The following is a 17,435-nucleotide window of genomic DNA, read 5'->3' as shown; positions in this document are numbered from 1 at the left end:
GATGGATGGATGATGGGTGGATGGATGATGGATGGATGGATGGATGATGGATGGACGATGGATGGATGGATAGATGAGTGGATAAACAGCATGGGGTCCTTCCACACAGTGGAATATTACAGAACCAAGAAAAGGAGAGAAAATCTGACACAGGCTACAACAGGGATGGACCCTGAACACACGCCGCTCAGTGAGAGAGGCAGACACAGAAGGACACAGTGTGTGACTCCACTGATAGGAAACGCCCAGAACAGGCAAGTCCACAGAGACAGCAAGTGGGCTTGTGGTTGCCAGGGACTGCGGCAGGCAGGGGAGAAGTGACTGGTGATGTAGCTAGGGTGTCCTTGGGGGCGATGAGCATGTTCTGGATCTAGACAGAGCTGATGGCTGCAGTGTTGGGAACTTGCTAAATGCCCCAAACTGTTACTTTAAAGGGTGGATTCTACGACATGTGAGTGAAATCTTGATAATGCTGTGTTTTTATTTTTTAAATAAAGAATGAACACATCATGGGTACAGTCATCTCTGAGATGCTGCAATCCAGGTGGAGGGATGGGTCTTTGCCATCTCCCGGGAAAATCACAGAGAGACAGTTCCCGATTTTGAACAGACCCTCCCCTGTCTTGGCGTGACCTCTGGTGGACGCCACAGCCCCACCAGGTTGGTGTGTCTAGACCCCAAGGACGGAGGTGACCAGAGGGATCAGTGGCCTGGGGAGCCAGGGGGGTGGCTGACTGAAAATGTGGGGAGCCTCACTCCCTAGTTTAGGTAGGGGGTGATCCTGGCTGGCCTAAGGCTGAGAGTCAGGGCTGGGGGTGGTAAGTTCACAACTTCACCCTCCAGGAAATAAGGACCGTTGATGTCAAGCCACTGAGTCCCACATACAAGACCACACATTTGAAGGACCTGGGATTTGCCTGTGCAGGGCAGGAGACTTTCCAGGCGGCGCTAGTGGTAAAGAACCCACCTTTCAATGCAGGAGACCTGGGTTCGATCCCTGGGTGGGGAAGATCCCCTGGAGGAGGGCATGGTAACCCACTCCAGTATCCTTGCCTGGAGAGTCCCATGGACAGAAGAGCCTGGCCGGCTGCGTTTCACAGGGTTGCACAGAGCTGGACACGACTGAAGCGACTTAGCACGCACGCACGCAGGTGCAGGGCAGAGGGGTGAGGTCAGCACAGGACCTCTGGAAGGTTCAGGTCGTTGACAATCTGTGTGTGGTTTTATCTGTTATCTCAACAGCGCTAAGCACCACGGTCGCTTTGGTCACGCACAGATCAAGAAACGCAAAACTTTTGCCTTGGAGTCAACGGGCTCCACCGAAGAAACCCAGGGGCACTGGAAGCAGGGGAGGGGGCTTCCTGGGGAAACGGTTTAGGGTTCAGAACGCAGGTTGTGCTTTAGGGGCATCTCTGCTTTCTCACGGGGACGGAGACACGTGTGGCGGATGGGGAGATGTAGTCAGGGGCGCAGAGCTGCTCCCGGGAGGGTCCCTGCCTCCAGCCACCGCGGGGTGGGGGGTGGGCGGGAGCTGGTGAGTCACACGGACGCCCTCCTGCCAAAATTCAGCATCCACCCAGGAGCGCACACGGGGCGCCTGGATCGGAAATGCGGTCTTTACAGATGCCACTCCTCGAAAATCCCAAGGTGAGCGTACCGCGGTTTCCATGGCGACCCCAGAAAGGCACAAAACCCAAGCTCTGCAGTTTCCCACGTGGAGATAAGTCGCCTTGTGTCGCTTTCTCTACTTCGCTGCAGAAGCAGCTGTGGGTGCAGGCAGCTGGACACCCGTGTCCCCGCCACCGCATGAGCCCTCGGCCCTGCCCTGCACACCCCTTCCCTGCCCTAGGCCCCTCCCTTCCCCTAGGCCTCTCCCCTCCCCTAGGTCCCTCCCCTCCACACTCCCTTCCACGCCCTCCCCGCCCTAGGCCCCTCCCCTTCCCTAGCTCCCTCCCCCGCCCTAAGACCCTCCCCTCCCCTCGGCCCCTCCCCTCCCCTCCATTCCCTTCCCTTCCCCTCCATTCCCCTCCCTTGCCCAAGGCCCCTACCCTCCACATTCCTTCCCTACCCTAGGCTCCTCCCCTCCATACCCCTCCCCTGCCCTAGGATTCCCCTCCCCTCCCCACGGCCCTCCATGCCCCTCCCCCACCTTAGGCCTCTCCCCTCCCCTAGGTCCCTCCCCTCCACACTCCCCTCCAGGCCCTCCCCACCCTAGGCCCCTCCACGCCCCTCCTAGTCCCCTCCTCGCCTCTCCCCTGCCCTCCCCTCAACACTCCCCTGCCCTCCCCTCCCCTGCCCTAGGCCCCGCCTCTCCCCTAGGCCGCTCCCTCCCTCCACGCCCCTCCCCTCCCCCTGCCCTCCCCTCCACACGCCCCTCCCCTCCCCTGCCCTGCCCTCCTCGGGCACTGACGGCCCCAAGCCAGCCTTCCACACCGAGCACACTCGCGCCCGCCCCCCGCGTCTCTGAGCGCCAGTCTCCCAGCCCAGGCGGCGCCCGGGAGGCGGCCTCGCTCACCTCCAGGCTGGCCAGGAACGCACCGGCGAGTTCCTGCTTCACCCGCGGGATGGGCGGAAAGAGCTTCTTCTTCAGGGAGAACCTGGCGGGAAGAGACGAGAGACGCTTGCGGCCCAGCCTCAGAGCTGCGAGGGGCCCTGTCCTGTCCGAGTGCCCACAGCCCCGTGGCGAGGCCGGCTCTTCATGCGGCGCGGCCGGCCTCAGGGGTGAACGCGGGCCGGGGCGGACAGCGCTGCCCGAAGAGCTCTCTCTCCTCGCCCGGGGCGCGGTGAGGACCAGGTGCCCACGTGGCTGGCCCTGGCCACCGTGCCGAGCTGGCGGGTCGGTGCTTGGGCGCCCCCAGGGGTCTGGGCAGGGAGGCCGGGCGTCCTGGGGACCGCTCAGCGCCTGACGGAGCTGCCCGCCTCAGCCCCGACTGCGGGGCGGGCCCGCGAGGACAGACAGCTGAGACAGGAGACCCTGTCCCCTGCGAGCGAGGAGCCCTGGACCCCAGGCCCCACGCTGCAACCAGAGCAGAAACCCAGAGGCAGGTGGCCTCGGGACCGGCTCCAGCCACTCCACCAGCCTGTCCGCGCAAACTCGGCGAGCATGTGACCTCAAGACCCTCCAGGGACCGGAGCCCCTCTGAGCACCCTCAAGTGTCCCCTCTCCAGGCCCCAAAGCCTCCTGGATGCCATACAAACACCGCCAGGCCGCCCCCCGTCCTCGTGTGCGTGTGTGCGCGTGTGCGTACTCTAAGTCGCTCAGTCATATCCGACTCTTTGCAACCCCGTGGACTGTAGCCCGCCAGGCCGCTCTGTCCATGGGGCTCTACAGGCAAGAATACTGGAGTGGGTTGCCACGCCCTCCTCCAGGGGATCTTCCTCACCCAGGGATCGGCCCTGCATCTCTTACATCTCCTACCGTGGCAGGTGGGTTCTTTACCACTAGGGCCACCGGGGAAGCCCCCGTGTGCCCTCACAGAATGCCTTCTATATGAGAGCCCCTAGACACCCCATCACTGATTCTGGTCCTCGTGAATGAAACGTTCCAGACACATCCAGCGTGGATACGACAACGCCCTCAACTGCCCTCCGCACGCCCGCGGCAGCCCCCTGCCTTGGGTCTCCTATGGGCAGCCTTTCTCCGGACACTGCGGGGGCGGGGGTGGGGGTGGGGGTCCCCTGGCTTTCAATACACCTGCGCAGGTGTGAGGAGGCAGCCAGGAAAGGGGGCAGAGCCTGCGTCTGCAGCTGCAGTTTATGCCACACAGCCCGGGTCTCCCCTGGGAACACAGTCCTTCCCTGTGTTTCTCAGTTCAGTCCAGTCGCTCAGTCGTGTCCGACTCTTCATGACCCCACGGACTGCAGCACGCCAGACCTCCCTGTCCATCACCACCTCCCGGAGTTTGCTCAAACTCAAGTTCATGGAGTCGGTGATGCCATCCAGCCCTCTCATCCTCTGTCGCCCCCTTCTCCTCCCGCCTTTGGCTTGGAAATAGGCAAGCAGCTCGCTGCCGCCCCCGTGTGGCGGCTGTGGCCGTAGCCGGCCTCCACCACCCCTCGGTTGCGCCTGCAGGGTCCCCTGGGAGGCATTTCTGGATTGTGACGCCAGGGACTGCCCCCTAACTGGGGCGCTCGCTTTGCCCAGCCACGTGCTCGGGACCCATCTTCCGCTCAGGCTTGTGTTATCTGCAGAGACCCCTGGCCTCACCTCTCTCGGAAGCCTCTTTTTAAAGTTCACTCCTTCAGGCACTAAATCAAGAGTGCATTTGGCACTAACCACGCAACCCCTAGGAACACAGGAAAATTAAATTGTGCCGTGACTAGGTCCCACGACAGACCAATGTCGAAACCCGGGCCCCTTAATAACAGCCACTCCGTGTTCCCAACCCCTCCACCCTGAGCAACCTCCACACTGCATTCCAAGTCTGGGATTCTGGCCACTCTGTGGGGAGGCAGTGACAAGCGTGGGCCCTTTTGTGTGTGGGTTCTGACCTGCCGTTTCCGAGTTTATTTGGGGTGTGTGTGTGTGTCTTACCTTTTACAGAGGAACATCAGGGCCATGCCAAACAAAACCGTGGCCCCCACCACCAGCCCGATCAAGACCACCAGGAAATTCTCCTCTGGGACACCTGGTGGGCAGACAAGCAGAGGGTCAGGAGTGACTCCTGCCTGCCCATCCCTGGTATTGGATGACAGGGCGGGAGATGTGGGGGCAGAAGCAGGGCTGGAGAGGAGGAGGGGGGAATTTCCATACAGAGGGATCCCAGGGATTTGAGAAGGATGGCACCAAAGAATCTATTCTTCTGGGATCCCGCACCCACCACAGCCCACTGTATGTCACTGTCCCCAACCAGTCCATCCTAGAGGAACTCAACTCTGAATGTTCACTGGAAGGACGGATGCTGAAGCTGAAGCTCCAATCCTTTGGCCAGCTGATGCGAAGAACTGACTCATTGGAAAAGACCCTGATGCTGGGAAAGATTGAAGGCGGGAGGAGAAGGGGGCGACAGAGGATGAGACGGTTGGATGGCATCACCGACTCGATGGACATGAGTTTGAGTAAGCTCTGGGAGATAGTGAAGGACAGGGAAGCCTGGCGTGCCGCAGTGCATGGGGTCGCAAAGAGTCAGGCACAACTGAGCAACTAAATAACAAATCTCCCCACCTCCCCCCTTGCCACTCTCAAAAGATGATACAGCAATTACTTTTCTACAAAGGCACAATTAATACTGCACAATGCCTTCCTTGTCAGTGAATATTAACTTTCGGTTCTGCACTGCATAGCCAAAGGAATGAATGCGTAATTGTGAAATGTCAAGGGTGAGAGAAAGAGGTGTGTACGAGCAACTGAACAACAGAAATGAAGGTGAGCTGGTTTGAAATAAAAGAGAAACTGTAAAAAAAAAAAAAAAAAAGGAGGATTGGACAGCAAGATTCAAAGGAAAGGTCATTCCTATCCCCCACCAGGCACATGTCAGCATCTACGGGTGTTTCTGGGAGACTCACCGAAATGGTGTGTGGAGCTCCACTCACTCCAGATTTGAAACAGCACATGTTGCACCCTCATGCGGACGGTGTGCTCTCCTGTCACGTCAGCGCGGGGCAGTCTGTACTTGTTTTTATATTGTCTGCTTAGAAAAACCTTTGAAAGAAAAAAGGACCTTGTGACAGCCACGGATACCAGACTGGAAACACGGAGAAGGCGGAGGGTGTGCCCCCTGACAGCTGGGAGCACAGTGGACCTGCCGCCTCTGATCCATCCCTCCCAGCCCACTGTGGGAGCCCGAAGGGGCTTTGCCGTCTCTCATCTGGGGCTCCCATCACTTCATGGCAAACAGGTGCATAGAAAATGGAAACTGTGGCAGACTTTATTTTTCTGGGCTCCAAAATCACTGCAGACGGTGACTGCAGCCATGAAATTAAAAGATGCTTGCTCCTTGGGAGAAAAGCTCTGACCAACCTAGACAGCGAATTAAAAAGCGGAGACATCGCGCTGCCAACAAAAGGCCCGTCTAGTGGAGGCTATGGTTTTCACAGTAGTCAGGTATGGATGTGAGAGTTGGACCATAAAGAAGGCTGAGCACCAAAGAACTGATAATTTTGAACTGTGGTGTTGGAGAAGACTCTTGAGAGTCCCTCGGACTGCAAGGAGATCCAACCAGTCCATTCTAAAGGAGATCAGTGCTGGGTGTTCATTGGAAGGACTGATGCTAAAGCTGAAACTCCAGTACTTTGGCCACTTCATGTGAAGAGTTGACTCATTGGAAAAGACCCTGATGCTGGGAGGGATTGGGGGCAGGAGGAAAAGGGGATGACAGTGGATGAGTTGGCTGGATGGCATCACCGGCTCGATGGACACGAATCTGAGCCAACTCTGGGAGATAACAGGACAGCTGTTATCTGATAACAGCTGTTATCTGACAGATAACAGTGCCTGGTGTGCTGCAGTCCGTGGGGTCTCAAAGAGCTGGACACAACTGAGCGACTGAACAACAACAATCAGGACTCTCAGCTGTCCGTCTGCGTCCGGGCCTCCTGCAGGGGCCCCATGCCCTTGGGACGTGGGCTTGCGGTTATTCTGAGGGGTACACAGAGGGGTGACTTCCCTGGTGGTCCAGTCGTTAGGACTCTGCACTTCCACTGCTGGGGATGCAGGTTCAATCCCTGGCCTGGGAACTAAGATCCCGTGTACCTTGTAGCACAGCCAAGATAAAGAAGTAAAATAAAAGTCCTTTAAAGAAATTGTTGAAATAAAAAGCAAAAGGATTCTACACACAGAACTCAGGGTAGGGCAGGGACATGCAGGGCACAGCCAGGCTCTGAGCCCAGGGACGCCTCTCCCACACGCACACAATAGACAGGCCTTTTCCTCCAGCTGGGGTCAGAGCATGGCAGCCCTTGGTCGCCCCTGGGGCTCTTCTGGGACCTGTGAGTCGGGAGAGGCTGGGTGGTCAGGGAGGAAAGGGGGGTGTGGCCTGGGGGTGTCCGGTGGCCCCACGGATCTGGGAATGAGCTCTGTTCAGAGTCTCCAGGGGAGGGTCTTCCCGCCTCTTCCAGCTTCTGCGGGCTCCAGGCGTCCGTCCCTGGGCTGGTGGCCGCCTCCCTCTCATCTCTGCCTCCGTCTCCACGTGGCTTCTCCTCTGTGTCCGTGTCTCTCCTCTTCTGTGTCTTATAAGGACCCTGTCCCTGGGTTTAGGGCCACCCCCATCCAGGAGGACCTCATCTCAGACCCCTCACTTCATCACCTCTGCAGAGACCCCGTTTCCGAATAAAGTCGTGCTGTGCGGTTCTCGGTGGACCTGACTTCTACAGGGACCCTTTCAGCTCACTAGTGTGGGGCTCAGAAGGTGCAAGGAGGCCCATTCGGGACCACCATGTTATTGTGTCCACAAGGAGGATGACACCAGGCTGCCTGAGCTGAGTCAGAGGCGTCTGAGAGACCACAAATTCTCCATCGGTCACCAGAGCCTGGTGACCCCTAAACAGGGGCACAGAGGGACCCGAGGCTGAGCTGAGCGCCCTGCCTGCTGAGGGAGGGACTCTGAGCATCTATGACCCAAGCACGGATGCAGCGGAGAAAGGAAGGCATACTTACGGGTTCTCTCTTAGAAAAGCTGCCCTGTAAAGAGAGAGCAAAGGAGACATGCTAAGTGCCTGGCCTTTTGGTTTTGTCTGCAAACGCAAGAACCCCCTGGGAATCCCAGGAGAGCTGTGACGATTATTTTAAGCTGGAGATAATCGAGTTTCCACAGATGCAGGGATTTAAAAGAGGCTTCTCGGAGTTTCTCTTATCAAGCTGAAAGCAAAAAGCTTCTGGGAGTGAGTGGTAAGTTGCTCACATGTGTCTGACTCTTTGCGACCCCCATGGACTGTAGCCTCACCAGGCTCCTCTGTCCATGGGATTCTCCAGGCAGGAATGCTGGAGTGGGTTGCCGTTTCCTTCTCCAGGGGATCTTCCTGACGCAGAGACTGAACCTGGGTCTCCTGCATTGCAAGCAGATTCCTTACCGTCTGAGTCACCTAATCCATGGGATTCTCCAGGCAAGAATACTGGAGTGGGTTGCCATTTCCTTCTCCAGGGGATCTTCCTCATCCAGGGATCGAACACACATCTCCTGTATCCCCTGCAAAGTTAGTGCTGTCTTTGTCCCTGTTTCGTGTCTGACTCTTTGTGACCCCGTGGACTGCAGCCCCCCAGGCTCGTCTGTGCATGCAGTTCTCCAGGGGGTCTCCCTGACCCTATGATCGACTGAACCACAGCAACCCCGGTGTTCTGGCGGTTAGGACTCTATGTGTTTTCACGGCTGAGGGCAAGGGTTCTATCCCTGATCGGGAACAAAGACTGCAAAAAATGTGTAGCCAAAACGAAAAAGAAGGAACACATTTTTTCCCCCTCGAGAAGGTTTTCTCTCCTGTTTTTGCCTTTCCTCTATCCACTTGGGAAGGAAAGATGCTACCTTTCAGTATGTGAGCTCCGTGCGGGAATGAATGAACGTTGATTTATTTTTTGTTGTTGCAGCCCCTGCTCTGAGGGAACTTGCCTTCCACGGGGTGGAGAGAGGCAGACAGCAGAGGTGGATGAAAGCCCTAAACGGAACTGCTAGAACCACGAAACCCTGAGACTCAAACACAAGCACCATCTTTATGACCTCGGGCGACGCTAACCGGTTTCCTAGGTACGACCACCAAGAACATCGACGGCAGAAAAAAAAAACAGTTCGTAAGTGAACGTCGGCAAAAATGAATGCACACGGACTTCCCTGCAGTGAGGGTGGGGGTCCGTGGTTAACGCTCAGCCTGCCGATGCAGGAGACATGGGTTCGATTCCTGGTCCAGGAAGATCCCGCGTATCGTGCAGCAAGTAAGCCCGCGCTTTGAAACTGCCGACCCTAGAGAGCAGCCTCCGCTGTCTGCAACTAGAGAAAAAGGTCCACGTGCAGCGACGAAGGCTCAGCGCAGCCAAAAATCAAAGAAATCAAAAAATTTTAAGAGGAATGAGCGGCACTTTTAGGACAAAGAGACAGTAAGGGAGAAAGCAGAGAAGAGACTCTTGAGGCAAAGAGTGACGTCCGGGTGTGTGTGTGTGGGGGGGGTGCACCCCAAAGCGAGAGGAGCAGAGGCGAGGCAGTCCGTGTTCCTCCACGAAGCGTCAGGTCCTCACCATCTTCTGGATGTCCAGTGCATAGCGCAAGACGCTATTGGACAGGCTGTACCTCATGGCGGGGGCATCCCAGCGAATCACGAAATGCGATACGTTGTCCTGGACGGTGAGGTTCGCCGGCGGGTTATACTTTTCTGAGAACAGACCCAAACAGGAAGCAGGGTCACAAACCTGCAACCCGCAGGAGTCGAGTGGGTGAGAGGCAGCGGAAGGACATCCCCCGCTAACCTGGGCCCATTCCTGTGCTGTTGCGTAAAACCCGGAGAAACCCTGCTCTTGAGGAAGCAAAACCTCAGGCCGGCTGAGCGCGCATTCTGGGCTTGTCCGCTCCTGGCCGGGTCCCGACCCCCCGCCCTCTGCCTCTACCTTGCAGACTCGCTGGAGCCCCAGGCAGAGATGCTGCCGTGCGAGCTAAGTCGCTTCAGTGGGGTCCGACCCTTTGTGACCCCGTGGACTATAGCCCCACCAGGCTCCTTGGTCCAGGGAGATTCTCCAGGCAAGAACAGCGGAGTGGGTTGCCATTAGGAGAATGTTCTCTGGGCACATCCCTCGCCTTTTCCGGGACACCCTACAAGCGGGAAGCAGACTCACCCAGCATCTACATGGACCACCCAAGCAGCCAGACTTGGTGTCAATTCTTGGAGTCACTTGGGTTTCCCAGGGGGATCAGTGGTAAAAAACCCACCTGCCAATGCAGGAGACTTGGGTTCGATCCCTGGGTCGGGAAGATCCCCTGGAGAAGGGCATGGCAACCCACTCCAGTATTGTTGCCTGGAGAATCCCACAGAGAGGAGCCTGGCAGGCTACAGTCCATGGGATCACAAAAAGCTGGACACGACTCAGTGATTAAACCACACGTCTTTATGTGTCTGAATTATTTCAGTTAGCATGATACCCTCCAAGCCCATCCACGTTGTTGCAAATGGCAGAATTTAAATCTTTTTTTTTTTTTTTTTTATGGCTGAGCAGTATTTCATTGTGGGACCCCCAGGAGGCGCTAGTGGTAAAGAACCCGCCTCCCAATGCAGAGACGTTAAGAGACATAGGTTTAATCCCCGGGTTGGAAAGAGTCCCCTGGAGAAGGGAATGGCAACCCACTCCAGTGTTCTTGTCTGGAGAATCCCATGGACAGAGGAGCCTGGCGGGCTACAGTCCATGGGGTCGCTGACAGTCGGAAGCGAGTTAGCACAGCATTTCATAATATATGCACTATATATTCTTTATCCATTCACCAGGTAATGAGCATTTATATGGCTTCCTTATCTTGGTGATCGTCAACCACGCTGCTATGAGCATTGGGGTTCCTGTGATCTTTCTGAACCAGTATTTTCAGTTTTGTGTTTTCAGTGTTTTATTTTTTTAAGATATATAACCAGGAGTGGAATTGCTGGGTCATAAGTTAGTTCTGTTTTCAGGGTTTTTTTGAGACACTTCCACACCTCCACGCAGTTTGCACACCACGGAGAGTTGGACACGACTGAGTGACGAAACACACACGCACCTGAAGTCACCCACGGGCCCACCTTAAGGAAAACACAGCGACTAAGCCAGCGGATGGTCTGTCTGGAACCAGACTCTGTGACGTTGGAGAGTCCCCCAGAAGGACACTCGGTCCCCTCACCAGAGAGGAATTCCTTTCCAAGGCTGCGTCCATCAGTGCAATTTGTTCATATGCGACGCAAGCAGACACATCCCGCCCCAAGGGAGAGTTACGCCCCTCTGTCTCCCTCTCTGCGTCTCTGCTTCTTGTTCAGTCGCTCAGTCGTGTCCGACTCTTGGCGACCCCATGGACTGCAGCACGCCAGGCCTCCCTGTCCATCACCAACTCCCAGAGTTTGCTCAAACTCATGTCCATCGAGTCGGTGATGCCATCCAACCATCTCCTCCTCTGTCGTCCCCTTCTCCTCCCGCCTTAAATCCCTCCCAGCATCAGGGGCTTTCACCCCTAATGTAGATCCTGCTGAGGGAACACACAGCCTCCAGAGCCCTGGGACAAATGCAAATGCCATGAAGCAGACGGCTGGCAGAGGAGCAGGCGAATACAAGGGGAGCGATTAACTGTCTTACCCAGGCTAGGGCCGTTCACGCTAGGAGAGTCCAAAAACTGGATGTCCGAGTCGCTGCTGGTTCCGTTCACCAGAAAGAAGTAATCGTCCGTGGTGTGGCCTTCGCCGAGCTCGTCGAAATGGCAGCCCACGCGCGTCCCGGCCGAGTCAAGGACGTAGTGGCTGCACTCGGACACGTTTCCATGCCTGTGACGTCCAAAAAAGACATCAAGGAGCAGCTAAGCAGTGTGTATCCTCCTGGGATTGCTCTTGATCAGTGGTTCAGTCATGTCCGACTCTCTGAGACCCCATGGACTGCAGCCCGCTAGGCTCCTCTGTCCGTGGAATTCTCCAGGCAAGAACACTGGACTGGGTTGCCATGCCCTCCTCCAGGGGGATCTTCCCAACCCAGGGATCAAACCCGCACCTCTTACATCTCCTGCATTGGCTGGAGAGTTCTTTACCACTGGCGCCACCTGGGAAGCTCACATATGTGTGTATATATATACCTACATGTTGTGTCTGTGTGTGTGTGCATGCTGTGACCTCGAAACTACTCTACTTCAGCTTCAACTATACTTCAACTGTTAAAAAATAATACAAAATTGCTAATTTCCTGACACTCTGGGACCACAGCGGGATTCACAACATGGAGCAATAGGCAGCACGAAGAAGAAAGGGAGACGGGTGTTCTCCTCTCTGGATGTTTGGACATTGTAGACTGATGTCCTCCAGTCTTAGAAGAAACATTTCTGGACTATGGGACGGGCTAAGCATTTAGCATCCAATCCCCAGGAGGAGGCCATGGCGACCCACTCCAGGATTCTTGCCTGGAGAATCCCAAGGACAGAGGAGCCTGGGTGGGCCACAGACCGAGAGGTCAAAAAGAGTCAGACACGACTGAGTGGTGAAGCATAGCAAAGCTCCAGTCTGAGGTCTCAGATTATGGCCCAGCCCACGGCTCACCCAGCATTCAGCATCAGGACCCCTGTGAGTCCCTGCTCCATGGTGGGGGGGGGGACCCTCGGCTCTCCCAGCATTCAGCATCAGGACCCCTGTGAGTCACTGCACCATGGGGGCCCATGGCTCACCCAGCATTCAGCATCAGGACCCCAGGGAGTCCCTGCACCTTAGGACAAGCCCACGGCTCACCCAGCATTCAGCATCAGGACGCTGTGAGTCCCTGCTCCATGGGGGGATCCTCGGCTTACCCAGCATTCAGCATCAGGACCCCTGTGAGTCCCTGCTCCATGGGGGCCCATGTCTCACCCAGCATTCAGCATCAGGACCCTGTGAGTCCCTGGACCATGGGACAAGCCCACGGCTCACCCAGCATTCAGCATCAGGACCCTGTGAGTCCCTGGACCATGGCTCACCTAGCATTCAGCATCAGGACCCTGTGAGTCCCTGGACCGTGGGACAAGCCCACGGCTCACCCAGCATTCAGCATCAGGACCCTGTGAGTCCCTGGACCGTGGGACAAGCCCACGGCTCACCCAGCATTCAGCATCAGGACCCTGTGAGTCCCTGCACCATGGGGCCCACGGCTCACCCAGCATTCAGCATCAGGACCCCAGCCAGGCTTACAGAGAAGTCCAGGAGTACAGCTGATACTGCACGTCTGCAGGGGCGGCCGGGCCCCGCGTCCAGCTGCAGTTCATGAGTCGGACGTTGTAGATGATGCACGAGAGGTCCTGGGCTCCGGAGCCCTCCTTGCCTGGGAAGACAAGACAGCCGGATCCTCACTGCCGGCCGAGTCATCACCGGCGCCCCGCCGGCCACGCGGACGCCGGGCACCGTCAGAAACGTGCCCAGCGGCCGCGGAGACGTCACCTGGGTTGCTAAAGGCCAGCTGGTGCGAGAAGTCCTGGCCCTCAGAGGTGGCGTTCACGGTCAGCGTGGCGCCCCTGTGCAGGACGGCGTTGGGAAACGTGCAAAAGTAGGTGTCGTTTCTGACCTGCAGGGGGCAGAAGCGAGTTTGAACGTACAGCCTGTGCTATGGGCTCCTTGCGAGCGGACTCAATCCCGCGACTGTTCCAGCGACTCGGGGTCGGGTGGGGGACCCTCACGAGGACCCCCGTCTTTTTTTTATCGCCGTACAGTTAACAGACAACGTGAGATTCGTTTCAGCCGTACAACAGTGTAGTTCACAATTTTTAAAGGTTATAAAATCACATTTCGGGCCTTCCCAGGGTGGGGAAGATCCCCTGGAGGAGGAAATGGCACCGCACTCCAGTCTTCTTGCCTGGAGAATCTCATGGACAGAGGAGCCTGGCGGGGCTACCGTCCACGGGGTCGCAGAGACTTGACTAAGGCTGCAGCGACTTAGCGTGCGTGCACACACTCCGTTTTTAGTTACAATATAACACTGGTCCAGTTCCCTGTGTTGCCTCCTATATCCTTATTAGCTCATAGCGGTTTGTTCCTCTGAGTTCGTTCCTCTTATCTTCCCCTTCCCACTTCCCTCTCCCAACTGGTCACCACTAGTTCGGTCTCTGCATCTGTGAGTCTCCTTCTGTTTTGCTATATTCACCAGTCCGTGGTCTGTTTTAGATTTCACGTACAAATGGTATCGTCTAATATTTGTCTTTGCCTGACGTATTTCACTCTGCATCATAGCCTCCAGTTCCATCCATGTAGCTGCAGATGGCAGCTTTGTTCTTTTTCACGGCTGAGTAATATTCCACTGCATATCCCTGCCGCATCTTCCTTATCCATTCATCTGTCAGTCGACACCTAGCTTGCTTCTGTGTCCTCGCTCTCGTGAACAGTGCTGTTGCGAAGACTGGGGTGCATGCATCTTTTCAAATTCATGCTTTGGGGATCCCCAAAACATGCCACTTTGGCCTAAAGATTATTCAGAGCTAAAAGCAGTTACGAATCAATAAATGCAGAACCCGTTGTTATCTGCACAAAAGCAGGCATAGATCTCCCTTTGTGAAGGTAGCATACACATCCGATCTTACCCATATGGGATTGAGGAGGTTGATCTTTACCAACTTAGATGGGGAAGCAGCTTCAGGGTGACCTCATAACATAACTTGTTTCTTTCTTACACTGCACTATTGCAGCTTGTGAGATTTCAGATCCTTCACCAGGGATTGGACACAGCAGTGAAAGCCAACCGCAAGGAACTTAGGGAAGTTAAAGGAAGTTTAACTTAAGGAACTTAAAACCACCTTCATCTTCCATTAGTCCCCTTACATATTTCTTAATCATTTCCCCACAGTTTTTCAGCCCCAGAAACCCAAATCCCATTTTCTTTGTCCTCTGACATTTCTGTAATTTATTACCTTTTGTTAAAAAGCCACACAGACTCCCTAGTCCGATCACCTCATGTCTTTTCTGCCTCGTTTATGTGAAAGTTAGAAATGTTGGGACTTTTCTGGTGATCCGTGGTTAAGACTCTGCACTTGCAGTGCAGGGGGGCCGTGCGTTCGATTCCTAGTAGGAGAGTTAAGGTGCCGTGTGACAAAAAAAAAAAAGAGAGAAAGTGAATACACTGGGATGCTTTTTCTCCTGGTAATCTGGCTTTTGTCCACTTCATCTGCAGACCCCCATCACTGAACCGAAGAAGATGGAGGAAATATGTTTTCCTCCCAGCCAAGAATGTTAAAGAATGAGAGGCTCAAGAGGCATTTTACCGGGAAATTCAAGACTGACAGGGAGCAGACAGACCCACAGGACGTGATCCATGAGCACCTACCTGTGGTTCTTGGCTGGTGTCGGGGTCAAGAGGCGTGACTATCGCACATGTTTGCTGAGTCACAATTCTCCGGGAATTCCAGCTTAAGATTTTTTTCCTTGAATCCAGAGTCAGGTTTACAATAGGAGATTCCTTCTCTCCTGCTGTAATTAAACACAGAACAAAAATAGCAGTTAGGGAGAATCAGGGCTTCCCTGATAGCTCAGACGGTAAAGAATCCACCTGAAATGCAGGAGACGCAGATTCTGTCCCTGGGTCGGGAAGGTCCCCTGGAGGAGGATGTGGCAACCCACTCCAGTATCCTTGCCTGGAGAATCCCAGGGACAGAGGAGCCTGGCGGGCTACAGTCCATGGGGTCACAGAGTCGGACATCACTTAGCAACCACAAATATATTATATGAATATATTATAATGTATAAATAAATGTATAGTATATAAACATATTATGTTTATATCATAATAAATAAACAATAGATATCTTTATATTTATGTATTATATTATTAATTCTATTTCCTATATTATATAACATATATTGTATATTATTGTGTTAAATATATTATATAATAAATATAACACAAATATATAACACAGATTTAAATACAAGTAAATATAACTGTAAATATAACACAATATATGAGAATGCAATATATCGAAGATATGTGCATATTATTGAGAGGGTAATAGGCAGGAAGGCCAGGGGTTTCCGATCGGAGGAAACAGGCTGCAAGTGTCAGAGATTTTTTCTCTCTCTCTTAAGCGGCAGGAGGAGAAAAACCAGTGATATATATATTTTTTCCTTTCTCTATACAAATTTAAAAAGAGGTTTATCCTAAAATACTGTGTTGCCAGAATGACACCTGGTTCCACCTGCACTTAACTTTTCTCAAACCTTGAGCTAACCGATGCATTTTTCTTACGGAAATGTTTGTCTTAAGCTATGTTAATGTACCATCCGTTTACCCCAGAGTCTGTCTTCAGGTCAGTTCCGCCTAATGGCTCAGAACTGACTTGAGAAACCAGCATGTTAGACTCAGATATTGTTCTCTTAATCTATATTAATGAAACCATATATTTGTATGGGAATCTGCCTTTCTTCAAGATTCACATCAGTTGCTTTATGGCCCGGGATGACTCACCTAGTGCCAAGATTATCTCAAAATGCATCTTGTGGGTGAGGGGCCTGATGCCATTCTCTGAGTCTTGAGACATTTCCTTCCTTTAACTAGCAGACTGCTAGTACTCTTTCCTGGCAAATCCCGTGGACGGAGGGGCCTGGTAGGCTGCAGTCCATGAGGTCGCTAAGAGTTGGACACGACTCAGAGACTTCACTTTCACTTTTCACTTTCATGCATTGCAGAAGGAAATGGCAACCCACTCCAGTGTTCTTGCCTGGAGAATCCCAGGGACAGGGGAGCCTGGTGGGCTGCCGTCTATGGGGTTGCACAGAGTCGGACACGACTGAAGCGACTTAGCAGCAGCAGCAGCAGCAGGAGCAGCAGCAGTAACTATATAACATCCAGCTGAAGACTAGCAGGGAGGTATTCTTTCTGCCCCCTTCTGATGCCTATGTCAGAAGCTTTCTCTATCCCTTTTACACTTTAATAAAACTGTATTACACAGAAGCTCTGAGCGATCAAGCCTTGTCTCTGGCCTCAGATTGAATTCTTGTCCTGAGGCCAAGAATCCCGGCGTCTTTCCATGGTTCAGCAACAACCTCTCAATATGTTACTATGTAAGTACAATGTAGCGAGTCACCACTTTTAAAGGTTGTAATTCATTTACAGTTATTATAAACCATGGGACATATTCCCTGCGTTTGACAATCCATCCTCATGTCTTCCCTATTTTATACCTAATAGTGTCATCTCCTGCCTCTTATAAATCCCTGCACGTCTTGCCCACCCCCACTTCCGTCTCCACACCGGGAATCACTTATCTGTCTGCTACACCTGGGAGAAGGCTTCTTTTTTGTTACATTCACTGGTCGCTTGTATTTCTTAGATGCCACATTTAACTGACACCGCACAGTACTTGCCTTTCTCTGGAATTAGCCATTTTATTCTGATGCAGACCATTTTATTTCCTGTCTTTTATCAAATCTGTTACCACACTGCTTGTGTTTTATGTTTGGCTTTTTGGCCACGGGGCACGTGGGGGGTCTTAGCTCCCCAACCAGGGATTGAACCCACACCCTCCACATTGGAAGGAGGAGACCTAAACCACTGAAGCACCAGGGAAATACCTAAGCGAGTTGTTTTAACAAAAACAACGCAGGGACTTCCCTGATGGCTCAGATGGTAAAACATCTGTCTGCAATGTGGGAGACTCGGGTTTGATCCCTGGGTCGGGAAGATTCCCTGGAGAAGGAAATGGCGACCCACTCCAGTACTCTTGCCTAGAAAATCCTATGGACAGAGGGGTCGCAGAGTCCATGGGGTCGCAAAGAGTCGGACACGACTGAGCGACTTCACTTTCTTTCTTTCTTATGCAGGGACACTCAGGAGCCCGTGAAAGATGGTGGGC

General features: G+C 53.9%; 1 protein-coding gene across 13 annotated transcripts in view; it reads right to left on the bottom strand.

The window, feature by feature from the left end:
* Positions 1 to 17,435, bottom strand: part of CSF2RA (colony stimulating factor 2 receptor subunit alpha) — a 67,131-nt gene that overhangs the window by 2,501 nt on the left and 47,195 nt on the right. For 7 of the 13 annotated variants that reach the window (XM_059884030.1, XM_059884028.1, XM_059884031.1 and 4 more), the window contains 10 exons: positions 14,912 to 15,054; positions 13,039 to 13,162; positions 12,793 to 12,922; positions 11,228 to 11,412; positions 9,161 to 9,294; positions 7,595 to 7,618; positions 5,506 to 5,641; positions 4,875 to 4,970; positions 4,535 to 4,628; positions 2,516 to 2,597 (listed from right to left, as the gene is read on the bottom strand). In XM_059884030.1, coding sequence (XP_059740013.1) covers positions 2,516 to 2,597; positions 4,535 to 4,628; positions 4,875 to 4,970; positions 5,506 to 5,641; positions 7,595 to 7,618; positions 9,161 to 9,294; positions 11,228 to 11,412; positions 12,793 to 12,922; positions 13,039 to 13,162; positions 14,912 to 15,054 — 1,148 coding nt within the window. The other 6 variants (XM_059884029.1, XM_059884036.1, XM_059884037.1 and 3 more) reach the window with 6 other exon arrangements.

The sequence above is a fragment of the Bos taurus genome, chromosome Y (genome assembly GCF_002263795.3).
Source record: "Bos taurus isolate L1 Dominette 01449 registration number 42190680 breed Hereford chromosome Y, ARS-UCD2.0, whole genome shotgun sequence".
NCBI lineage: Eukaryota > Metazoa > Chordata > Mammalia > Artiodactyla > Bovidae > Bos > Bos taurus.
The sequence above is the reverse complement of the archived record's forward strand: the minus strand, read 5'-3'. Positions and strand labels throughout refer to the sequence as shown.